The sequence below is a fragment of the Tachypleus tridentatus genome, chromosome 7 (genome assembly GCF_004210375.1).
Source record: "Tachypleus tridentatus isolate NWPU-2018 chromosome 7, ASM421037v1, whole genome shotgun sequence".
Taxonomy (NCBI): Eukaryota; Metazoa; Arthropoda; class Merostomata; order Xiphosura; family Limulidae; genus Tachypleus; species Tachypleus tridentatus.
Window position 1 is genome coordinate 91,101,790 of NC_134831.1, and position 27,881 is coordinate 91,129,670.

A 27,881-nucleotide genomic window follows, 5' to 3' on the forward strand; every position below is an offset into this window, starting at 1 on the left:
AAAACGTTTGTTGTCAGTCTTCACAATTATAAAACGTTTGTTGTCAGTCTTTACAATTATATAACGTTTGTTGTCAGTCTTCACAATTATATAACGTTGACGAAGTAATAAACAAGGATCGTTTCTTTTATAATTCTGCGCAAAGATACACGAATATTTTAAGATCTATCCATCAGTAATTACAATTATAAGACAAGAGGGGAGCCTGCGATACTGCAGATATTCCTTTACGAGGAATAGTGGGATTGACGGTACATTATAACGTCCACACAGCTAAAAGAGCGAGAATGTTTGGTGCGAGGGGTATTCGAACCCGTAATGCTGAGACTAGGAATCGAGCTCTCCAACTACCTGACCATGAATCAGATGTACTTTTATTATCTTGATTATCACCCAGACAAACACATTTGATAAATTGTGTGTTAGACAAAAGATGGTTGTGTACTAGATAACAAATGTACCAAACAACAGATGGTAGCGTATTAAACATCAGATGTGCTACATAACATGAGGTTGTGTACTAGATAACAGATGGCTTTGTACTAGACAACAAAAGGTTGTGTACTAGATAACAGATGTACTAAAAACAGATGGTTGTGTACTAAACAAAAAATGTACTAGATAACAGATGTACTAGACAATAAGTGGTTGTATACTAGATAACAAATTTACTAAACAAAAGATGGTTGAATACTAAATAACAAGTGTACTATACAACAGATAGTTATGTACTAAACAACAGATGCATTGGACAACAGATGGTTGTGTACTAGATAACAGATGTACTAGATAACAGATGTACTAGAAAACAGATGTACTAGACAAGAGACGGTTATGTACTAAACAACAGATGGTTGTGTACTAAACAACAGATGTACTAGACAACAGATGGTTATGAACTAAATAAACAACAGATGTACTAGACAACAGATGGTTATGAACTAAACAACAGATTGTTTTGTACTAGATAACAGATGAACTTAACAACAGATGATTGTGTACTGGATTACAGATGTACTAGACAACAAACGGTTGTGTAATAAACAACAGATGTACTAGACAAGAAATGGTGATGTACTAAACAACAGATGTACCAGACAACAAATGGTTGTATACTAGATAACAAATATCGTAAGCAACAGTTGGTTGTGTACCACACAATAGATGTACTAGACAACGATGGTTGTGTACTAGAAAATAGATGGTTGTGTACTAGATAACAGATGTACTAAAAACAAATATTTGTGCACTAGATAACATACGGTTGTATACTAGACAACAGATGGTTACGTAATGAACAACAGTAGGTTGTGTATTAGATAACAAATGAACTAGTCAACAGACGGTTATGTACTAAACAACAGATGTAATGGATAACAGATGGTTGTGTAGTAGATAACACATGAACTAGACAACAGGTGGTTGTGTACTAGATAAGAGATGAACTAGACAAAAGACGGTTGTGTACTAAACAACAGATTGTTGTGTACTTAACAGCAGATGATTGTGTACTGAACAACAGACATCCTACATAACAGATGTACTAGAAAATAGATGGTTTTGTACAAGACAGCAGATGGTTATGTACTAAACAACAGATGGTTGTATACTAAATAATATATGTACTAGACAAAAGATGGTTGTATACTAAACAACAGATGTACTAGACCACATATTGTTGTGTACTAGACAAAAGATAGTTGTATACTAAACAACATATGTACTAGACAACATATGGTTGTGTACTAGATAACAGATGGTTGTATACTAAACAACATATGTACTAGACAACATATGGTTGTGTACTAGATAACAGATGGTTGTATACTAAACAACAGATGTACTAGACAAGATATGGTTGTGTACAAGATAACAGATGGTTGTGTACAAGATAACAGATGGTTGTGTACCAGACAAGATATGGTTGTGTACCAGACAAGATATGGTTGTGTACAAGATAACAGATGGTTGTGTACCAGACAAGATATGGTTGTGTACCAGACAAGATATGGTTGTGTACCAGACAAGATATGGTTGTGTACCAGACAAGATATGGTTGTGTACCAGACAAGATATGGTTGTGTACCAGACAAGATATGGTTGTGTACTAGATAACAGATGTACTAAACAACAGATGACTATGTACTAGATAACAAAGGTACTGGAGAATAGATGGTTGTGTACTAGATAACAAAGGTACTGGAGAATAGATGGTTGTGTACTAGATAACAAAGGTACTGGAGAATAGATGGTTGTGTACTAGATAACAAAGGTACTGGAGAATAGATGGTTGTGTACTAGATAACAAAGGTACTGGAGAATAGATGGTTGTGTACTAAACAACAGATGTACTACACACCAGGTGGTTGTGTAGTAGATAACAGATGTACTAGACAACAGATGGTTGTGTAGTAGATAACAGATGTACTAGACAACAGATGGTTGTGTAGTAGATAACAGATGTACTAGACAACAGATGGTTGTGTAGTAGATAACAGATGTACTAGACAACAGATGGTTGTGTAGTAGATAACAGATGTACTAGACAACAGATGGTTGTGTAGTAGATAACAGATGTACTAGACAACAGATGGTTGTGTAGTAGATAACAGATGTACTAGACAACAGATGGTTGTGTAGTAGATAACAGATGTACTAGACAACAGATGGATATGTACCAGATAACAGATGTACTAGAGAACAGATGGTTGTGTACTAGACAATAGATGGTTGTGTACTACACAACAGATGTACTAGACAACAGATGGTTGTGTAGTAAATAACAGTCGGTTGTGTACTAGAAAATAGATGGTTGTGTGCTAAACGACATATGTACCAGACAACAGATGGCTGTGTACTAGATAACAGATGTACTAGAGAACAAATGGTTGTACGAGGTCTGTTCAAAAAATACGCGGACTGACGTCATAAAACCAAATGTACTTTATTTAGAAGTTACAGGTCTGGGAAATCCCTTCAAAGTACTCTCCTCCCCAACGCACACACTCATCCCAACGGTGTTTCCACTTCTTGAAACAGTCCTGGTACGCTTTTTTTTGTAATGTCCTCCAGCTCCTTCGTCGCATTTGCCTTAATCTCGGGAATCGTCTTAAATCTTCTTCCTTTCAAGGGTCTTTTGAGTTTGGGAAACAAGAAAAAAATCGCAAGGAGCAAGGTCAGGTGAGTAGGGGGGTGGGGAAGAACAGTGATCGAGTGTTTGGCCAAAAACTCACGAGTTCTGAGGGCTGAATTTCGCAGCAACGCGGTGCATCTTCAATTTTTCGGTCAAGATCTCGTAAGAAGATCAAACTGATATCCCACATTCTTCAGCAAGCTCCCTGACAGTCAGACGTCGATTTGCCCGCACCAAGGTGTTGATTTTGTCAACGTGTGGGTCGTCAGTTGACGTGGAAGGACGTCCAGGACGCTCATCATCTTCAATGGACTGTCGACCATCCTTAAAACGTTCATGCTACTTGAAACATGCCTTTCGCTTCATAGCAGCATCACCGTAAGCCGTTTTTAGCATAGCAAAGGTTTCAGTTGCAGATTTTCCAAGTTTAACACAAAATTTCACAGCAACTCGTTGCTCCTTCAGGTCATTCATTCTGAAATCCGCCAAACGAAAAAATCGCACTTCACTTAAAACCGCGTAGCTAATACACAAATGAAGATATCTGCAATCAGGAAATGGCGTCGTGATCAGCTAATCTGTGCAAACCTAGCGACACCAAGCGGATTCCCCTGGAACCAACTGGAGCCGCGCAATTCAAACAGTCCGCGTATTTTTTTAACAGCCCTCATATACTAGATAACAACCGTACTAATGAACAGATGGTGGTGTACTATATAACTGATGTATTAGTTAACAGATGGTTGTATACTATAAAACAGATGTACTAAACAACAGACGATTGTGTACTAGACAACAGATGGTTGTGTACTAGAGAACCAAAGTACTATACAACAGACGGTTGTGTGGTAGAAAAAACATGGTTGTGTACTAAACAAGAGATTGTTGTGTACTACACAAGAGATTTACTAGACAACAACTGTACCAGACAACAGACGGTTGTGTACTAGACAATAAATGTTTGTTTATTAGATAACAGATGTACTAGACACCAAATGGTTATATACTAGATAATACATGTACTAAACAACAGATGACAATGCGCAAGATAACAGATGTACTAGACAACAGAAGCTAGTGTACTAGAGAATATATGATTGTGTATAGGATAACAGATGTTATAAATAACAGATGGTTGTGTACTAGGTAACACATGTAGTAAACAACAGATGGTTATATACTAAACAACAGATGTACGATACAACGATGATTGTCTACTAGATAACAGATGTTCCAGAAAACAGATGATTGTGTACAAGATAATAGATGTTCTAGACAACAGATGGTTGTGTACTAGATAACAGATGTAGTAAACGAGAGATGGTTGTGTACTAGATAACAGGTGCACTAGAGAACAGATGGTTGTGTATTAGACAACAGATGTACTAAACAGATGGTTGTGTACTAGACAATGGATGGTTGTGTGTTAGATAACAGATGTACAAGACAACAGATAGCTGTGTATTAAATATTAGATGTACTACACAACAGATGGTTGTGTACTAGACAATGGATGGTTGTGTGTTAGATAACAGATGTACAAGACAACAGATAGCTGTGTATTAAATATTAGATGTACTACACAACAGATGGTTGTGTACTAGATATCAGATATACTAGACAACAGATGGTTGTTTACTAAATAACAAATGTACTAGATAACAGATGTACTAGACAACAGTTGGTTGTGTACTAGATATCAGATATACTAGACAACAGATGGTTGTTTACTAAATAACAAATGTACTAGATAACAGATGTACTAGACAACAGTTGGTTGTTTACTAATGTGTTCTAATTGTTTTATTTTTGCCCTACATGAATTGTTGAATAGTGAATGTGTTTCACGTCAAACTGTACAAAGTTATATTTGCGTATTTTCGACGTGTGTTTAAGTGTATAAACCAAAGTGTGATTAGAAAAATAGTTTTTTTTTCAATAAACGTCTTAGAAGATTCTATTTTCCAACGACTTCAGACGATATTTTATAAGGTAGAGTTTAATTATAAATATGACATTGTCGAGACGACTTGTTTTGCAATTTCTAACATTATTTTATGACGTGTACGATATTAATTTATATTCCTGCAGCCTTCATTAAGAGTTTAGATTAAAATTCAAAATTTAAGTATTGAATTTGGTCTCATTTCTAATTCCGTTTAGCCCTAATAATATCCTACATTAATTTATATTATTTGTTTAACCACGTGCATCACCCACAGGATCAATCATGACAGGGATAGTTTAGGACTGGATGCCTTATACTTGTTTGGTTCCATGACTCATGTTTCATGTAACTACTATTAAACACATTATCATAACTTGTCTCCTTCCTCGATATTACTTTTCGTTACGTGTTTAGTAAATAGCCTTAGTGTTGACCATAATGAGAACTTTTTGCCATATACCATCAACTTCAATCTCTCCTTTTAGTTCGTTATGTTGTGAGGTTACACCTTCAATACGTTCATGTAATTTTTCATGACATTTTCTTATATTTTTTTCTACTTCAAATTTTTTCTTGACTTCACCAGCCATCTCTACTTCATAACACCTTACTTTTATGTCTAACCAGTTTGTAAATGTCATGATATTTTATACACTACAATCCACTACTTTAACCTTATTTCTTTATATGTTATCTTACACTCTTTTAATTCATAGTATTCACTTTGAACATTAGAATAGTATGTTGTGTAGTAATACAATGGTATGTTGTGTAGTAATACAATGGTATGTTGTGTAGTAACACAGCAACATGTTTTTTCCTCCGAGTCATTCAAAAGTCGTCGTATGCCAAGTGACGCTGTTCCTTGTCTAAAGTATCCACTCTATACATTTACTAAAAGTCTTAGAGCCGGTTTTTCCAAGAAGATACTCAAAATGTTGCCAGTTACATTGTTGATAGTAATCAAATTAAACTGGTCATCTTTGTTTTAAAACTACACGTGCCATGTGACTCAATTTAAAAAAAAAACTGTTTTACTGTCACTTCTCTGATGCTTAACTGTCTTACGTTAAAAAATTGAAATACATACTCAAATAATTACCCGAAATAAAAATTAAACAAGAACGTTCTAGAATTTAAGTATATATGATACGTTTGGTAATGTTGGAGGGTAATCCGTGTTTGACATCTTCAACATTGTTTTTATTGGCTTCATTACGGTTAACCACATTACCGTGCTACTGTTGTGTTATGTTTTGTAACATCTTACCAAAGACATTAACTGTTTCTGTTGTACTGGTTTAGATCAATGTTCTATTTTTATTGTTTTTATACACACACGTAGAGTAATACTCAGGCTTTACCAGTAAAACACATTTTTCTCCCATTAGACTATGGATCTTTGTTGTACTGGTTTAGATCAATGTTCTATTTTTATTGTTTTTATACACACACGTAGAGTAATACTCAGGCTTTACCAGTAAAACACATTTTTCTCCCATTAGACTATGGATCTTTGAGAAAATGAAGTCTATATGTTAAGTGTATACATATCGGCAACAAAGTATATGTTTTCTTATAGTAAAGACACATCGGGCTATCTGCTGGCTATCACGAACGGAATAGAACCCCTGATTTTAGCGAATAGTTACCACTGTTCTATCGGGGGACCCAGCAACAAACAAAAAGGTTCAAATACATGGATATGTTCATGTATTTGGTACAGTAGGGATTGAATACTCCCATGTTTATGTACAGTGTTTCTCCACAGTATTCACTTACTAACAGTAACGTCACACTTTGGTGAAATACAAATAATTTAAACAATTATTCTAATTATATTGTTCTAATCAAAACTCTAACTTAATGTTATGCGATAATGTCAGCGAAATCTAGAAATAAAACCTGTACTAAAACTACCAGTTAGTTAAATACAACTGTACTAAGACTACCAGTTAGTTAAATACAACTGTACTAAGACTACCAGTTAGTTAAATACAACTGTACTAAGACTACCAGTTAGTTAAATACAACTGTACTAAGACTACCAGTTAGTTAAATACAACTGTACTAAGACTACCAGTTAGTTAAATACAACTGTACTAAGACTACCAGTTAGTTAAATACAACTGTACTAAGACTACCAGTTAGTTAAATACAACTGTACTAAGACTACCAGTTAGTTAAATACAACTGTACTAAGACTACCAGTTAGTTAAATACAACTGTACTAAGACTACCAGTTAGTTAAATACAACTGTACTAAGACTACCAGTTAGTTAAATACAACTGTACTAAGACTACCAGTTAGTTAAATACAACTGTACTAAGACTACCAGTTAGTTAAATACAACTGTACTAAGACTACCAGTTAGTTAAATACAACTGTACTAAGACTACCAGTTAGTTAAATACAACTGTACTAAGACTACCAGTTAGTTAAATACAACTGTACTAAGACTACCAGTTAGTTAAATACAACTGTACTAAGACTACCAGTTAGTTAAATACAACTGTACTAAGACTACCAGTTAGTTAAATACAACTGTACTAAGACTACCAGTTAGTTAAATACAACTGTACTAAGACTACCAGTTAGTTAAATACAACTGTACTAAGACTACCAGTTAGTTAAATACAACTGTACTAAGACTACCAGTTAGTTAAATACAACTGTACTAAGACTACCAGTTAGTTAAATACAACTGTACTAAGACTACCAGTTAGTTAAATACAACTGTACTAAGACTACCAGTTAGTTAAATACAACTGTACTAAGACTACCAGTTAGTTAAATACAACTGTACTAAGACTACCAGTTAGTTAAATACAACTGTACTAAGACTACCAGTTAGTTAAATACAACTGTACTAAGACTACCAGTTAGTTAAATACAACTGTACTAAGACTACCAGTTAGTTAAATACAACTGTACTAAGACTACCAGTTAGTTAAATACAACTGTACTAAGACTACCAGTTAGTTAAATACAACTGTACTAAGACTACCAGTTAGTTAAATACAACTGTACTAAGACTACCAGTTAGTTAAATACAACTGTACTAAGACTACCAGTTAGTTAAATACAACTGTACTAAGACTACCAGTTAGTTAAATACAACTGTACTAAGACTACCAGTTAGTTAAATACAACTGTACTAAGACTACCAGTTAGTTAAATACAACTGTACTAAGACTACCAGTTAGTTAAATACAACTGTACTAAGACTACCAGTTAGTTAAATACAACTGTACTAAGACTACCAGTTAGTTAAATACAACTGTACTAAGACTACCAGTTAGTTAAATACAACTGTACTAAGACTACCAGTTAGTTAAATACAACTGTACTAAGACTACCAGTTAGTTAAATACAACTGTACTAAGACTACCAGTTAGTTAAATACAACTGTACTAAGACTACCAGTTAGTTAAATACAACTGTACTAAGACTACCAGTTAGTTAAATACAACTGTACTAAGACTACCAGTTAGTTAAATACAACTGTACTAAGACTACCAGTTAGTTAAATACAACTGTACTAAGACTACCAGTTAGTTAAATACAACTGTACTAAGACTACCAGTTAGTTAAATACAACTGTACTAAGACTACCAGTTAGTTAAATACAACTGTACTAAGACTACCAGTTAGTTAAATACAACTGTACTAAGACTACCAGTTAGTTAAATACAACTGTACTAAGACTACCAGTTAGTTAAATACAACTGTACTAAGACTACCAGTTAGTTAAATACAACTGTACTAAGACTACCAGTTAGTTAAATACAACTGTACTAAGACTACCAGTTAGTTAAATACAACTGTACTAAGACTACCAGTTAGTTAAATACAACTGTACTAAGACTACCAGTTAGTTAAATACAACTGTACTAAGACTACCAGTTAGTTAAATACAACTGTACTAAGACTACCAGTTAGTTAAATACAACTGTACTAAGACTACCAGTTAGTTAAATACAACTGTACTAAGACTACCAGTTAGTTAAATACAACTGTACTAAGACTACCAGTTAGTTAAATACAACTGTACTAAGACTACCAGTTAGATGCTTAAAACCCTGAATATCGATCACGTCATGTTCTACATCTATGTCACGTGTCTTGTTCTTTACACATATATTTCACTTTTTTTCATCATATACTCACTCACATTACCCATAATTCATTTTCAACCTTTATAATCCATTTCACACATTGACACTTTAACAAACGATTTGGGCCAAGCGTGTTAAGGCGTGCGACTCGTAATCTGAGGGTCGCGGGTTCGCATCCTCTTCGCTCCAAACATGCTCGCCCTCCCAGCCGTGGGGGCGTTATAATGTTACGGTCAATCCCACTATTCGTTGGTAAAAAAGTAGCCCAAGAGTTGGCGGTGGGCGGTGATGACTAGCTGCCTTCCCTCTAGTCTTACACTGCTAAATTAGGGACGGCTAGCACAGATATCCCTCGAGTAGCTTTGTGCGAAATTCAAAAACAAACAAACAAACAAACGATTTGTAAATTACATTACATCTTTCGATTTTATTACACTATTTATAATTCATCATTACGATATATTCAGCTATTTTGTACTTCTTTAAGGCAACCGTGCTATAGAGGAAATATGGACAGAGTCGAAGGGTGCCCTTGAAATGTAGAGATTTCACTCTTTGAAAACACTACGTCACTCTATATTGTACTCTCTACACCCGTCTACACTACGTCACTCTATATTGTACTCTCTACACCCGTCTACACTACGTCACTCTATATTGTACTCTCTACACCCGTCTACACTACGTCACTCTATATTGTACTCTCTACACCCGTCTACACTACGTCACTCTATATTGTACTCTCTACACCCGTCTACACAACATTACACCATAGTTATTAAGTCATACTTAATTATTTTTTGTGGATTACAATTATTTCAATGATTTCTTCATCTTACACTATGATATGTACTATGTCATACTTTACCACCGATCTCTATTGCGATTACCAACCTGACAAGTTTTCCTTGAACTTCTGCCAAATGGTTTCATCACAAGCGAATTCAAACAATATTGTTGACTGCCCTTGGAGAAGATGTCACATTTGTCCTTATGGCTGAAACTGTTGGAAGAACGACTAAACTTCTTTCCTCATATTTGTGTTTATAAAAATCTATCTGGAACGCAGAGACTTACAAATGGATAAATCAGACAGAAAATATATACGGTTATTATCATTTTCCTTTACTTTTGTGACTGTGAGTGTCTTTGCATGTAAAAATCATGTTGTTTTACAGTAATGGCACACACTTCCTCTGAAGCGCGAGTTATTGTACTTACGTTTTTGTCTCGATACGCGCTACATTCAAAAACTTACAAAAAGGAACACTAGGATAATTCAGTTTGTTTTGAATTTCATTTTACATAAAAGTAATCGAGGACTATCTCGCTCAGTTGCCTCTTATTTAACAGTGATATACTAAGGGAATGCAGATAATAATCTTTTCCCACCGCCATCTCTTGGGCTATTATTTTACCAACAAATAGTTGGCTTGACCGTTTCGTTTTGATGCTTGTACATCTGAAACGGCGAATATGTTCGGTAAGTGATAGGTAATCGAACATTTACTGGTAAAATAGAACATACCATTCGGTTATTTGTGTAATGTTTGATAAAGTGATGAATGTTTTATGCATCTTAAAAGATGGCGTGGTCTAAGTTAAGGTTTAGCTTTGTTTTTCTTTCACGCAAAGCTACACAATGGCTATCTGCGCTATCCGTCCCTAGTTTATCAATGTAAGACTAGAGGGAAGGCAGCTAGTAATCACCACTAACTGCCAACTGTGGGGCTATTTTTTACCAACGAATAGTACGACTGATCGTCACATTGTAACGCTCCCACGGTTGAAAAGGCGAATATGTTTGATGTGACATGGATTCGAATCCGCAACCCTCAGATTAAACACCTGGCCATGCCGGTCCCCTATGTTAAGGTACTTGTTATTTGTATTTATGGTGAAACGCTAAATGTATTTATTACCTTTCATCTATTGAACCAGTGACTAGAGAGAAGGCAGCATGGTGATGGTGTTTACTACACTGAGATGATGGTGTTTACCATGTTGTGGTGATGGTGTTTACTACACTGAGGTGATGGTGTTTACCATGTTGTGGTGATGGTGTTTACTACACTGAGGTGATGATGTTTACCATGTTGTGGTGATGGTGTTTACTACACTGAGGTGATGGTGTTTACCATGTTGTAGTGATGGTGTTTACTACACTGAGGTGATGGTGTTTACCATGTTGTAGTGATGGTGTTTACCACACTGAGGTAATGGTGTTTACCATGTTGTGGTGATGGTGTTTACTACACTGTGGTGATGGTGTGTAACTTGGCTTGGAGACCGTAATCCCTGTGTTGTTTATCATGCTGTGGAAAAGCACATTTGGAAACCAAAACGAAATGGGTTTAAAATCGTGAATAATAATATCGAAATCGACTTCAAAACTGTGTGGCACAATGGGCTTACTATATTTGTTCTGTGTGACACAATAGGCCTATATATTTAAAAACGGCTGGTATGGATTGAGAATTTTTTTATGTAGAGGAGCGAACAATATTTCGACCTTCTTCTTCAGGTTCAAAAAGAAAAAGAGTTAACTGACCGATAGCTGACCACATGTTTGAAGGTGGTTGTGTAACTGAGTGTGGGAATGTAGAGGGCGTGCTTAGATGTTTGATTATATTTATTAGTATAGGTATAAAGGAGTGCCTTTGTATTGGTTTATTTTGGGCTTGAGTTGTTGTATAAGTAAGGCTTCTTTAATTTTGCGTTTGTTTATGTTTGTTTCTTTATTTAGTATTTGGGTGTTTTCTCTGGTTATGTTGTGTTTATTTGATTTGCAATGTTTGAAAACGTGTGAAGGTGACTTTTTATGTTCTTTGAATCTGGTTTCCATTTTTCTACTTGTTTCTCCAATATAGAAGTCGTGGCAGTTATCACATTGTATTTTATAAATAATGTTGGTGTGGTGTTTGTCAGTGTAGTTTTTACATAGTATAGACCTCAGTCTTGTGCCTGGTTTTTGAATAAAATTGGTATTAACTGGAATGTCATATTTTGTGACTAGTTTTTGCCAAATGTTGGTTAATTTTCTGCTGATGTCAGGAATATATGGTATGTAGCAGTATATGGTTTCTTGATTTTTTGATTCGTGAGATATATTTACTTTTGTTGGTTGATTTTGCTTTCTGTCTAGGTGTGTGTGTGTATAATGTTTTCTACGGTTTGTGGAGGAAACTTATTGATGTTGGTGAAGTATTGTTTTATTTTGTCTAATTCATCGTTAATTTTATCTGGTGAGCATAGTTTTATGGCTGTGTTTATTTGGTTTCTTAGTATGTTAAGTTTTTGTTTTGTTTCACATGCTGAGTCCCAAGGAATGTATAGTCCAGAATGGGTGATATTTTGCTGAATTCCTGTTTTAAATTGTGTATCGATTCTTGTAATTTTGAGGTTAAGAAATGATATTTCATGTGTTCACATGTGAAGTTAATGTTGGGATGTATAGAGTTAATGTGATTGAAAAAATTAAGTGTGTGTTCTGTAGATGTGAATCCCGCAATCGTGTCGTCTACATATCTGTACCAGTATAGTGGTGGATGTAATGCTGTGTTAACTGCTTGTGTTTCAACTTGTGTCATAAAAATATTGGCTAGAACTGGTGATACTGGGTTGTCCATGCTTAGGCCATGTTTGTATATAGTTGTGGTTGTTGAACATGAAGTTTGTCTTCATCGTGGTGAATTCCATGAGGGTTGCTAATTGGATGCTGGGAATGTCTATTGAAGAATGTAAACCAGCACAGAAGAATGTAAACCGACACAGAAGAATGTAAACCGACACAGAAGAATGTAAACCGACACAGAAGAATGTAAACCGACACAGAAGAATGTAAACCGACACAGAAGAATGTAAACCGACACAGAAGAATGTAAACCAGCACAGATGTTAGAAAAAAAATTCAGTTTATTCTTATTTAGGAAGAGAAAATTTACGATTACTTTGAGGTTAACCGTTTTTTGTTTCTTTGTGGTTATGCGTAAAATTATCTCTCTTGTGCCCACCACTGGCATCGAAACCCGATTTTTAGCGTTATAACCTTTTAGACTTACCGCTGAGTCACTGGGACAGATAATTTTAAATAAATATAAACCTTTGAACTCAGTCACTTTTGTATTACCATACTCGTTAATGGAAGTTTTCCATTAGTAAACCAAATTATATTATGTTGCTCATATTACTGGAGCCGGTAACTTATTTGTAAAAAGCAGTCTAGAATGCTATTAATGATTTAAAAAAAAAGATTCGTGAATTTCAAAAGTGAGGTAATTTCTGTTTTCAAGTTCCTAACATGTGTATTTCAAAACTAGAATACTGATCAGCACAGACAAGCTGGGGCACCCGTTCCTTGGACAGAACTTATGTAAATTCATTATTAATGAAAGGTTATCTTATGACATGACAAGTTGCTTCTCTTTTCTGTAATGGTGACAAAAACTTCCATACAAACAACAAAACGTAAAATGTAGAACCTTCATATATCTCGGCATGGACCCAACAAACTATCTTGTCGAAATTGGTAAAGTAAATACAAAAACGTCCATAGAAACAACAAAACATACAAACCAGAAAACGCAAACTTTAGACAGGAAAATGCTTTTGTAACTTGGCATACACCTAATGAATCTCCACATACATTTTGGTGAAGATTCATTCACACCTTGAGAAATTGTAAAATAGACATAGGACAAACACGACTGTTATATTTATATGGGCATAGGACAGACGCTACTGATATTTTAATATAGACATAGGGCACACACTACTGTTATATTTATATGGACATAGGACAGACACTACTGTTACATTTATCTGAACGTAGAACAGACACGACTGTTATATTTATATGGACATAGGACAGGCACTACTGTTACATTTATCTGAACGTAGAACAGACACGACTGTTATATTTATATGGACATAGGGCACACACTACTGTTATCTTTATATGAACAACTGTTATATTTATATGGACATAGGGCAGACACTACTGTTACATTTATCTGAACGTAGAACAGACACGACTGTTATATTTATTTGGACATAGGGCACACACTACTGTTATATTTATATGGACATAGGACAGACACTACTGTTACATTTATCTGAACGTAGAACAGACACGACTGTTATATTTATATGGACATAGGGCACACACTACTGTTATATTTATATGGACATATGACAGACACTACTGTTATATTTATATGGACATAGGGCACACACTACTGTTATATTTATATGGACATATGACAGACACTACTGTTACATTTATCTGAACGTAGAACAGACACGACTGTTATATTTATATGGACATAGGGCACACACTACTGTTATATTTATATGGACATAGGGCACACACTACTGTTATATTTATATGGACATAGGACAGACACTACTGTTACATTTATCTGAGCATAGAACAGACACGACTGTTATATTTATTTGGACATAGGGCACACACTACTGTTATATTTATATGGACATAGGACAGACATTACTGTTACATTTATCTGAACGTAGAACAGACACGACTGTTATATTTATATGGACATAGGACAGACACTACTGTTAGATTTATCTGAACGTAGAACAGACACGACTGTTATATTTATATGGACATAGGACAGACACTACTGTTAGATTTATATGGACAACTGTTATATTTATATGGACATAGGGCAGACACTACTTTTACATTTATCTGAACGTAGAACAGACACGACTGTTATATTTATATGGACATAGGGCACACACTACTGTTATATTTATATGGACATAGGACAGACACTACTGTTACATTTATCTGAACGTAGAACAGACACGACTGTTATATTTATTTGAACATAGGGCAGACACTACTGTTATATTTATATGGACAACTGTTATATTTATATGGACATAGGGCAGACACTACTGTTACATTTATCTGAACGTAGAACAGACACGACTGTTATATTTATATGGACATAGGGCAGACACTACTGTTATATTTATATGGACATAGGACACACACTACTGTTATATTTATATGAACAACTGTTATATTTATATGGACATAGGGCAGACACTACTGTTACATTTATCTGTACGTAGAACAGACACGACTGTTATATTTATATGGACATAGGGCACACACTACTGTTATATTTATATGGACATAGGGCACACACTACTGTTATATTTATATGGGCATAGGGCACACACTACTGTTATATTTATATGGGCATAGGGCACACACTACTGTTATATTTATATGGGCATAGGGCACACACTACTGTTATATTTATATGAACAACTGTTATATTTATATGGACATAGGGCAGACACTACTGTTACATTTATCTGTACGTAAAACAGACACGACTGTTATATTTATTTGGACATAGGGCACACACTACTGTTATATTTATATGGACATAGGACAGACACTACTGTTACATTTATCTGAACGTAGAACAGACACGACTGTTATATTTATATGGACATAGGGCACACACGACTGTTATATTTATATGGACATAGGGCACACACGACTGTTATATTTATATGGACATAGGGCACACACTACTGTTATATTTATATGGACATAGGACATATACCACTGTTACATTTATCTGAACGTAGGACAGACACGACTGTTATCTTTACGTACATACGGGACATAGGATAAACACTAATGTTATATTTATACGGACATTGGACAGGCACTACTTTTATATTTATATTGACAAAGGACAAACACGACTGTTATATTGATATGGGCATACAACAGACACCACTGTTATATTTATACACATAGGAAAGTAGGACAGACACGACTGTCATATTTAAATGGACATGGGACAAACACGACTGTTATATTCATCTGGACATAAGACAGACTATACTGTTATATCTATATGCACATTTGACAAACACTACTGATGTTTTGATATGGACATGGGAGAGACACTACTTCTATAATTATATACATATGGACATGGGACGGACACGACTGTTATATTTATATAGATATAATTTTAAGGGTTCTAAATTTAGAACTTCTATAGACAGCCATTTATATATTTAAATTTTTGTATAACTTTCATCTACCTAACATTTAGTAACTATACAAATGACGGGTTCAATAAATACAAACGCATGTATTTCAACCATATCCACGGTTTGAAACATAATTATCAGTGTAGAATATTTTGTTTTATTATACAAAGAGGTTATTTATTTACTATTATGACAAATCACGTTGTTTACCTTAACAACGACTGATATTGACTGTTGATTCAGTAAATACTTAATTCATCAGGCAGTCCCTAAAAACTCACCAGTAAACCGGTAATTGTGTTGTCTTAACTACTTTGTTCACTTTTAGTAGCCGTATATATTATCTGACCTCGAAGAAATGTACTGGTATGTTGGTTAAAACGTCTTTAATACACGTACCACCATCATTGTCACCATCATATTCCTTGTGATGATGAAACCTTAGTCTGACGTTTACAGCTAGTGGTAGTAAACATTGACACACAACATACTATATAGTGTCAGTCCGTAGCTACAAAGTTAGTGTTAGTAAACACTGACACACAACATACTGTACAGTGTCAGTCTGTAGCTACACAGTTAGGGTTAGTAAACACTGACACATAACATACTGTACAGTGTCAGTCTGTAGCTACACAGTTAGGGTTAGTAAACACTGACACATAACATACTGTACAGTGTCAGTCTGTAGTTACACAGTTAGTGTTAGTAAACATTGACACACAACATACTGTACAGCGTCAGTCTGTAGTTACACAGTTAGTGTTAGTAAACATTGACACACAACATACTGTACAGCGTCAGTCTGTAGCTACACAGTTAGTGTGAGTAAACACTTAGCTAATATCAAATTGAGGTTATATTAAAATATCTAAAATAGATTCTGTATTGATAAATTGACACCATCGAAAGATCAGTTGCAATCTAACTTGGATATTACAGTAAATAGAAAATCACTTACATCATAGTTAAAGGAAAATTAATAACCAACATACACATAGAATATAAATAAAAAGTCGAGAAAGTTTATAAATGAAACACTTAAACTGTTTGTTATTAGAGCACGGTAATAGAGTCTTTAGCCGACTTAACTGTATGTCTCTGGTTAAGATCTACTTTGGCCTGTTTCCTTCTATCGGACCAGTTTTAAACCTTCACAAACTTGTCACTTACGTAATATATTAAGAAGTATATTTAATTTTTTATTTTTATTTAGAAGTTATAAAGTCGAGAACAAGATATAAATGTGACTGAAGGACAATTAACTGTACATAACTGATAACATATGGCGTGGTTAACTTTAATTAGACATACACACACATGATGTTTATACAAAGACGTTGAGTACGTTATGGTGAAGCGATTTTGGAGACACACCACGTAGCTATAGTCCATTTTCGTACTTTTGTTTATGATAATGTTGACAATTTATATCTATAAAATGGCCTTGTAGTACAGGTTTTATAACGAAAGATTCCTTGGTAAGATTGTTACGTTTAATGTACACGCCTCCTTCCTGCAGACTCTCCATAAACCTAACAATGTATTAAAACGACAGTTTTCCACTGCCCGTTTTCATAGTCTTAGAGTATAGACATCCAAAGGCATTGTGTGCGTAGATATGACTGCTATATATTCATATGCACTAGCAAGAATATCCGTTTTATTTTAAGATCTTATATATGTCAGGGTTGAATAAATGAGTCGTAGAAGCTGCTTTCATACATGTGATATGTGTCCCTTTTCGAGACACATCGTCCTTCTTTATTATGTCGCATGCCGTTTACCGAAACACATGAATAAGTCTTACAACTGGATTTTGTGTTCGTGGACTTTAACCTGTTACAAATCGCCACAATTTGCTTGCCATGCTTTTCACACGACTTTTGGCAGGTCTCTCTACTTGATGGTCCTGGTTCTCCAAGATGATTAATATTCTTTTACTTCCGATATCATTAAGTACATTGGACACCCACATGTTTTAAAATCTAAATCCACGATATGGACTCACCTTTTAGCCAGAACGTGTAAATGTGTTACGTCCAAAAGGGCTGCCACATATCCTTCCCAAAATCGATGAATTTTCAGTAACAATGTGTTATAAACTATGTAAAGATTTAGTTTTCATACATCCATTCTACAGTGATTTTGTAATAGCCGATATTTTCGTGTGACTTGCTAATTTGCATATTCAAAATTCTTTTTGAAAATCACCTAGGCCTAATCCGACCTATTATGGCGAATATAGACATCAAGTTTTAAGCAACAAAAGTAGAATCGTTTCTGTAAATATTACAATAGATAATTAACAATAAATCAGATAAATGAGCGAGTGTGGGTTTTCTCACAGCAAAGCCACATTGGGCTACCTACTGAATCTACTGAGGGGAATCGATCTCTGATTTTTAGCGTTGTAAATCCATAGAGTTAGTGATGTACCAGCGAGAGACAGATAAATAAAATATCTTTATATATCACATTGAGACTCAGATGGTAGTTTGATTTGAATCCCCTGTATTTCTTTTGATGTGAGGAGAAATTGTATTTGAAGTAAATTGTCTTTAAGCTAATTGTTCTAATTAATTCAAGTTATTTGTTCATATATCTTATTGAATAAGGTATTAAATGCTCTCCTATTCTCGTATTGTAAAACTAGGGTAAACTGAATTAAACTCTCAGAAAACTTTCAACTTTTGCTGAACTTGGTTGTTACTTAAAGTTAATCAGAGGTTTTACTATATCAACATTTTAAGACTGCTTTGTTAGACAAAAGAAATGACAGAGTTGTCACCTTATTTTTCTCGCATTTTACGTTTGGTAACAATAAGAGACAGTGACAAACAAACATACATGTCTGGGGCTTCAGTACAACAAACACGTCCAGGAGATTTCTCAAAAATCTGTGTCTGATATGAAGTTTCAAGTTTTATTTGCTGTTTTGCTAGAACGTACAGTGATTAATCTAGTATTCGTATTGAACGTTGCGCAACCGTTAATTTTACAGAGAGTATGGAGTGTCGCTCGTAAAACGTAGGATATTTCCTGGTTTCTTTTAAAGTATTACTTGATGAAATAATTTTTTCCGGGATTGTTCTGGAGCGTCACTCGTAGAATGAAGAAATTTACTTGTGGTTTCTTCGTTCAGTTTAGTGTTATAAATGTGTAATGTAGTGTTATAAGTGTGTAATGTAGTGTTATAAGTGTGTAATGTAGTGTTATAAGTGTGTAATGTAGTGTTATAAGTGTGTAATGTAGTGTTATAAGTGTGTAATGTAGTGTTATAAATGTGTAATATTCCGTGTTCTGAGTTTGAAACATGGATAAAAGTTATGAAAAAATACATAAGGGTGTGCTGTCACACGACGATTCTATATACATAAAGCAGAAATGTAAGATGGGTGTCCTCACAAGGGAATTACTAATGTAGTTTATGTGGAAAGGCCATTGTCTCTCTGTATTTTCGTTTTCACAGCAACCTCCGCATGCACTCTTAAACTCCTCCGCTGAAGTGTCATATGTGATGCCACATTTCTGACATCTACCAATAGACAATGAGAATTTTAGAGTGGCATAGTGACATATATGATATTAGAAAAATATGTAAGTTCACGAAAAAATGATGAAATGAAGAAAAAGCGTTTTCCAAAGCACTTGAGTTACAGGGTTGTATTAGTATCTACAGTGATATACACTGCTGGCCAAAATCTTTAGGCCAATGAGCATAAAGAAAAAATATGCATTTTGCGTTGTTAGACTGAACCACTTATTTGAGTAGAGCTTCGAAAGATGAAAATAAGAAAAGGGAAAATAAAAATAAAAAACCTTTTTTAGCATTTAATAGGGAAAATGTGAACACTATGGAAGTAGCCTAAATACTAGCTGATCAAAAGTTTAATACCATACCAAAAGAAAGTCCTAAACAGGGTAGGAAATATCCAACAAGAGGTCTCAGTAGTGAGTTGCACGGCCTTCATTGCGAATAAGTTCAAACATTCGCTTTAGCATGGTCGACATAAGCGTAATAAGAAGACTGGCTGGAATGTTATTCCAAGTGGTGAAGATGGCTTCACGAAGATTATGCACTGTTTGGAATTGACGTCCATTTCTATAGACTTCCCTTTCCATCCACTCCCAAACATTTTCAATGGGGTTCAGTTCAGGCAAACACACTGAATGGTCCAAAAGAATCACGTTATTTGCCATGAAAAAGTCCTTTGTTCTGCGGGTATTGTGAATTGCAGCGTTGTGCTGCTGAAAGATCTAGTCATTTCCACACAAGCGAGGGCCTTCAGTCAATAAGGATGCTTTCTTCAACATGCCAACGTAGCCAGCTACTGTTTGCCGCTCCTGTATAATCTGAAGCTCCATTGTTCCATAGAAGGAGAAGGCACCTCAGATCATGATGGAACCTTCTCCACTGTGTCGTGTAGAAAATGTCTCCGATGGGATATCCTTAGCGTGCCAGTGACGTTGGAAGCCATCTGGACCATCCAGGTTAAATGTTTTCTCATCAGAGAACAAAACCTTCTTCCACTTTTCTATTTCCCATATTTGGTGCTTCTCAGCAAAGTTTCACTGAGCTGTTTCGTGGTGTGGAAGGAGGCATGGCCTTTGAAGACGTTTACGGTTTTTAAAGCCATTCTGCGTCCGTAAGGGCCTTAATCTGGTTCGACGATCGGCTGGTATCTTGCTGGACAACCCGTCGAATCCTCCTGCTCAACGCCGGCGAAATTCTCTTGAGCCGACCGCTTGAAATTCTCGTTCCATGTCCCTCAGGGTCTTTTAAGAAATTTGCAACAGCAGTTTTACTACGCCCAATCTCACCAGCGATGGCACGTTGAGAGAAGCCTTGCTTTTGCAGCTCGACAATTCTGCCACGTTCAGACTCTGTCAACTTTTTAGCCTTTGCCATGTTTTTACCCAATGTAACACAGGAGATGTCAGTGGGAGATGTAGGCAACGCTAATGCTTGAACACAAATGATTAAATTTCGTTACGTGTTTACCGATTAACGCTTCGTTTCAGTATGGTCTTAAACTTTTGACAACTGATATTTAGACTAATTTCATAGTGTTCACATTTTCCCTATTAAATGCTCAAAAAGGTTTTTATTTTTATTTTCCATTTTCTTATTTCCATCTTTCGAAGCTCTACTCAAATAAGTGGTTAAGTCTCACAACGCAAAATGCATATTTTTTTCTTTATGTTCATTGGCCTTAAGATTTTGACCAGCAGTATATAAGTTAATGATCGGATGTGTCGCCCATAAACCACTACCTGTTGTTCCTCTATATCCCCCTTTCAGGCACACATTAGGCAGTGGTACATTACATCATTGAAAAGTTATTACTTTCTAAGAAACGTGAATTTTCGTCTGTAATTTATTACTTATAATACATAAGTATAACCCTGCATTTGTTTACTCTTTTTACCAATAACAATCTTTATTTTCAGGTATTTACGAGCTATTGTGTAGGGACAAGTGTAAGTTTGCAGCCTACTGATCGCCGTCTGTCTACTTCCCAAAAAGCAGAAGTGTCGGCTCCAAATAACTCTTCAGATGACATCGTGCTTTTCCCTGTAGAAAAACACAGGCCTTTGGCACCATCTATTGATAAATCTGGAAAACCTTATTGTGCGTTAAATAACAGTTTAGCATTCTGTGAGGATGTACCTGATTATCCCACGTAATCTCCATTTTAATGATTCACGAGTAATTGTTTTTAACTGGTTAACGTAGAAAACTATACTAATGTGTCAAATCATTGTTGTTAAAATGCTTTGTAAAAATGGTTTAATATTTTGTTAAACATTTAGTTTTCCTCTACACATAAACTACAAGTTTAAGTGATGAAAAACAGAGCGATGTCTTAAGCCTTAAAATTCGTATTTCGAATAGGAGTTCACGTAAGTCAGCGTTAATTAGTACTTTCAACTGCTAACTTACTAGGCTTAGCTAAGTTTTGAATTTGTTCATTCTAATGCTAGTTACATGAATCTCAATGAACAAAAAGAGAAAAAAGCATTGCTAAGATTCTAACCCTTCTTTTACAAAACATGGATAATTCGCAATAAGATTTTTCTCTTCGACCAAGGTGAATTTTGAGATAATTAATAAGTTCACAAAGTAGCTCATTTTATATTCAATAGGTGGCAGCATATATCAGGAACATTTTATTTAATGGATAAAATGTTTAGTATCAAGCACAAAGCTGGCTGACTGTCTATGCTGTTCTTCCTGCCACTGGTATCGAAACTAGGTTTTTTAGCAGGGTGAAATCGCAGATATACCGCTGTGACACTGAGAGGGGGCGACAACGTGTGAGAGGGAAATGTTGTTTTCCTTGTATATAAATTTTTATAAGGCTAATTTTTCTTACCTCCTACTATTGGCAACACTCAAACGTTTATTGTTATGATGATGAAAATAGAAACAATCACACGTGTGTTGTTATAATGGTCAAACTGATGCACATTGTTTTAATTTTCATACCTTTAGCAATGTGCATTATAATGTTGTTAATCAGTATTAACAATCACACGTGTGTTGTTATAATGGTCAGAAGCAGTGACAATAAAACATAACATGGTTAAAATTAATAAATTTTCAATACAATTTAAACGTGGGTTTATTAACCTAAAAAATACCGAATCATTTAAAACCAATTCAGAAACTTTATTGTGAAAGTTAGTTTGAAAATTCTGTCTAAAGATTAGGCATTTATTTTTCGAATTTCGCGTAAAGCTACAAGAAGGTTATCTGTGCTAACCGTCCCTAATTTAGCAGTTTAATGCTAGAGGGAAGGCAGCTAGTCATCACCACCAACTCTTGAGCTACTCTTTTACCAACGAATAGTGGAATTGACTATTACATTATAACGCCCCGACAGCTAAAAGGGATTCGAACCCTCAGATTACGAGTCGAGTGCTTTATCCACCAAGCCATACCAGGCCGGTTTATTACGAAACGCTGCACCCATGTTAGTCAGTGAACACTTATATAACACTGCGCCCATGTTAGTTGGTAAACACTTATATAATACTGCACCCATGTTAGTTAGTGAACACTTATATAACACTGCACCCATGTTAGTTAGTGAACACTTATATAACACTGCGCCCATGTTAGTTGGTAAACACTTATATAATACTGCACCCATGTTAGTTAGTGAACACTTGTATAACACTGCGCCCATGTCAGTGAACACTTATATAATACTGCACCCATGTTAGTCAGTGAACACTTATATAATACTGCACCCATGTTAGTCAGTGAACACTTATATAACACTGCGCCCATGTTAGTCAGTGAACACTTATATAACACTGCGCCCATGTTAGTCAGTGAACACTTATATAACACTGCGCCCATGTTAGTCAGTGAACACTTATATAACACTGCGCCCATGTTAGTCAGTGAACACTTATATAACACTGCGCCCATGTTAGTCAGTGAACACTTATATAACACTGCGCCCATGTTAGTTGATGAACACTTATATAACACTGCACCCATGTTAGTTAGAGAACACTTATATAACACTGCACCCATGTTAGTTAGAGAACACTTATATTTCATTTTGGTACTTCGTAGCGCTGGTTTGTTTTCATAGTATTGTAACAAGTAATGTGTTATATCTTAAAATGATCTTCTAAGATAGTCAGCCTCGTACTTAATTATGGTAATTATCGACTCAGTTTTTGTTTTGTTTCCATTTTCTGACAATATATTAATACAAAACGTTTTATTATTGTCATTTTAAAAGCACCGAAATAAATGTAATGAAAGTTAAACACTTTAATATATATATTCAACATTTAGACTGATAGTAAAACAAATAATAGTTAAATAAGCTTGCATCATTTTAAGTACGGGTGGAGAATTGAAAAATCTATTATGAGAGGCTAAAGACAGCTTTCACTTACTAACGTTCATTTTAGGTCTTAAAAACAAACTAGAAACAATCAGACATATATTGTTGTGCTGACGGAATTAGAAACAATCTGACGTATATTGTTATAGTGATGGAACTAGAAGAAATCAGACATACTTCTTATAGTGATAAAACTAGAAACAATCAGACGTATATTGTCATGGTGATGAAACTAGAAACAGTTAAACGTATATTGTTGTGGTGATGGAACTAGAAACAATCAGACGTGTGTTGTTATAGTGATGGAACTAGAAACAATCAGACGTGTGTTGTTATAGTGATGGAACTATAAACAATCAGACGTGTGTTGTTATAATGATGGAACTATAAACAATCAGACGTGTGTTGTTATAATGATGGAACTATAAACAATCAGACGTATGTTGTTATAATGATGGAACTATAAACAATCAGGCGTGTATGGTAAAATTATGATGGAACAAGAAACAATCAGACGTGTGTTGTTATAATGATGGTACTATAAACAATCAAGCGTATATTGTTATAATGATGGAACTAGAAACAATCAGACGTATATTGTTGTGGTGGTGGAAATAGAAACAAATGGATATATGTTGTTATAGTGATGGAACTAGAAACAAACAGACGTATATTGTTGTGGTGATGAAAATAGCAACAATGAGACGTGTGTTGTTATAGTGATGGAACTAGAAACAATCAGACGTGTATTATTATAATGATGGAACTATAAACAATCAGACATGTGTTATAGTGATGGAACTAGAAACAATCAGACGTATATTGTTGTGGTGATGGAAATAGCAACAATGAGACGTGTGTTGTTATAATGATGAAACTATAAACAATCAGACGTGTATTGTTATAATGATGGAACTATAAACAATCAGATGTGTGTTGTTGTAGTGATGGAACTATAAACAATCAGACGTATATTGTTATAGTGGTGAAACTAGAAACAATCAGACGTATATTGTTATAGTGATGAAACTAGAAACAATCAGACGTATATTGTCATAGTGATGAAACTAGAAACAATCAGACGTATATTGTCATAGTGATGAAACTAGAAACAATCAGACGTTTTTTGTCATAGTGATGAAACCAGAAACAATCAGACGTATATTGTCATAGTGATGAAACCAGAAACAATCAGACGTATATTGTCATAGTGATGAAACCAGAAACAATCAGACGTATATTGTCATAGTGATGAAACCAGAAACAATAAGACGTATATTGTTATAGTGATGAAACTAGAAACACTGAAAGAACGTTTTACAAGAATTTATTTTAGTTTTATTTTACAAAAATATAAAAAATACAAGTGCTGTTTAGTTTCGAATGCTTTGCTTCGTCTTTTCCAACAAATAGGCTTTTGAATGCATTTCAACAGGGGTGGGAGAGAACGTGATAAGAAGGGTCACACTCGACTATTTTGTTTGCTGTTTATTTCGATGCATATTATGGAAATTCGTGTGATGATATGACACATATATTTATGTGAATATGTGTGTTTAATGTGCTTCCATCCTTTCCCTCATCAGTAGCAGTCAAGTTGAACTTCCTTCGCACAGCCCTGAGTTTAGCAGAGGTATTTAATCAATTTGGAATATTTTGAATTTCATGGTTTGAACTGTGTGATCTGTCTTTGTTATGTCCCTGGTAATATGGTAAAGAAATTGATTGTCTATTAAATTCTGTCTGAGAACAAGTGAGAAGTTTGCACTTATTGTCCTATAACTTATCGTAGTTATAGGTTCTTGTATGTTGTCACTCACAATTGTAGTAAAGAGTGATTAATTACGCTGGCAGCCGACAGTCACGTGCAAACTGATGGTCAGAAATTCATCATTCGTAATAATTCTGACTTGCCTCGCTCTAGTGTTAAGTGGTGAAACTATTGATTGTTTCTGAATTCCTAAGGTTATTCCTCGAGGATTATCTGCGATGGCCGTCTCTAATTTTGAAGTGATGGGCAAGAAGAAAGACTGCTATTCAGCACCACCCACTGCCAACTCTTGGGTTACTTTTTACTAACAAACGGCAAGATTGAACATCACATCATATCTTACGGGTGAAAGGACAAGAATGTTCGGTGACGGGGATTCGAACCCACGACCCTGCCCATCAGGCTTAATGAAATGTGTGAAAGAATTAATTGATGTCGTTGTAACATATCGTTATTTATAACAAGTTAAGATAATAATTTGTTAAGCCTGAGTTTAGGCCTAATATGCATTTTCAGGTTTTATTTTATTTTTCCTTATGTTATTTAGTTTGTAAATTTAAGTCGAGAAGAACTAGCGAGATCCAGCTTTACTCTCAAACCCAGTGGTTAGTCTTCTACTTAAAACTGGCCTTGAAAACTCTAACTGTATATTATTCGTTTTTAAAATTTATAAATTCAACAGCAAATATAACAAATGTGAATATAAAAACATATACTGTTTAGACTCTTACATAATTCGAAATGACCACCTCTTATAAATCAATTATCATATTATTACCGTTTATTATTGTTGTGGTCTATAAGGTGATGAGTGAGTACGTTATACTAAGACAGCCTTACATAACGTAACAAACAGCCTTTACTGACAAGAGATACTCAGATCATAAAGAAGTTGTAAATAAAGCGTGCAGGGTAGATGGGTGTGCATTAGACATTACAACTTTACAACTAAACCTTTTATAGTGCAAACTACACTGCATAGTTATTGTGCAGGTGCACAAAGGCAGGACATGGTGAGGCTGTGATATAGTTTTAATTTAGGGTACAAAACATCACTGAGCTTAACAAGTATAAGTGAATTTAATTAAAATCTACTTGGAACTAAGTTCATTATGGAACTCGTTACAGAAACGAAATAATGGAAGCGCTAAGTAAACTGTCTGGGGACGCCTTGGATATAGTCTTCTCTGTGGGAATAAAAGGAAAAACTCCGCTTACTACAGAAGATTTGACAGAGGAAGCAATCTGCTCGGCTGAAACTAAAACGTTCAAACCAAAAGCGGGGAAAACGCTTTCAGAGGACTGGGTTTACGTCGTGAACAACATTCGTTACGAACAGTTGGTGACAGCTGAAATATGTCGGTAAGGTTAAAGGTGTCAACTGAAAACTTGTATTTACTATTGGAGTTAAAACAGTATATTATAAATACTCGATAAAATTGATAACACTAAAAAGGCTCGGGGTTTTTCTCGCTCGAGCTAGATGATATGTACATATTCTTTCAGTGCAAAACTACGTGTATCCTATCTATGAAAGCATATTTACTAACAGTTACTGTTAACTTACTTGTATTACTTACCTACATTTATCTAATAAATATAATTTATAATATGTCTATGACAGTATTAAACCAAACGTAGAACAGATATTTTGGAGAAGCAAAACGGAAGATGATACAGATTTCGGAGAAAAAAAAATCAACAGAATTTGATTGGAATTTGGACGTAGTAAATTAAAATCTTGTATAAATTTCGATATATAAAATTGAAGTACGATATAGATTTGGATGTATCAGAGTAGAGTGTGTTACAGGTTTGGATGTATCAAAGTAGAGTGTGTTACAGGTTTGGATGTATCAAAGTAGAGTGTGTTACAGGTTTGGATGTATCAAAGTAGAGTGTGTTACAGGTTTGGATGTATCAAAGTAGAGTGTGTTACAGGTTTGGATGTATCAAAGTAGAGTGTGTTACAGGTTTGGATGT

The 27,881-nt window shown here is 35.0% G+C and overlaps 2 protein-coding genes across 2 annotated transcripts in view; one reads left to right on the top strand and one right to left on the bottom strand.

Moving 5' to 3' along the window:
- The window catches only part of LOC143256181 (uncharacterized), a 160,073-nt gene extending 149,822 nt beyond the window's left edge, over positions 1–10,251 (bottom strand). The window contains exon 1 of the mRNA XM_076513053.1: positions 10,095–10,251. Coding sequence (XP_076369168.1) covers positions 10,095–10,133 — 39 coding nt within the window. The 5' untranslated portion in view covers positions 10,134–10,251. The remainder of the gene's footprint in view (positions 1–10,094) is intronic.
- LOC143256180 (protein spaetzle-like) overlaps positions 1–27,881 on the top strand; it is a 39,479-nt gene that overhangs the window by 7,679 nt on the left and 3,919 nt on the right. The window contains exons 2-3 of the mRNA XM_076513049.1: positions 21,708–21,940; positions 27,027–27,260. Coding sequence (XP_076369164.1) covers positions 21,708–21,940; positions 27,027–27,260 — 467 coding nt within the window. The remainder of the gene's footprint in view (positions 1–21,707; positions 21,941–27,026; positions 27,261–27,881) is intronic.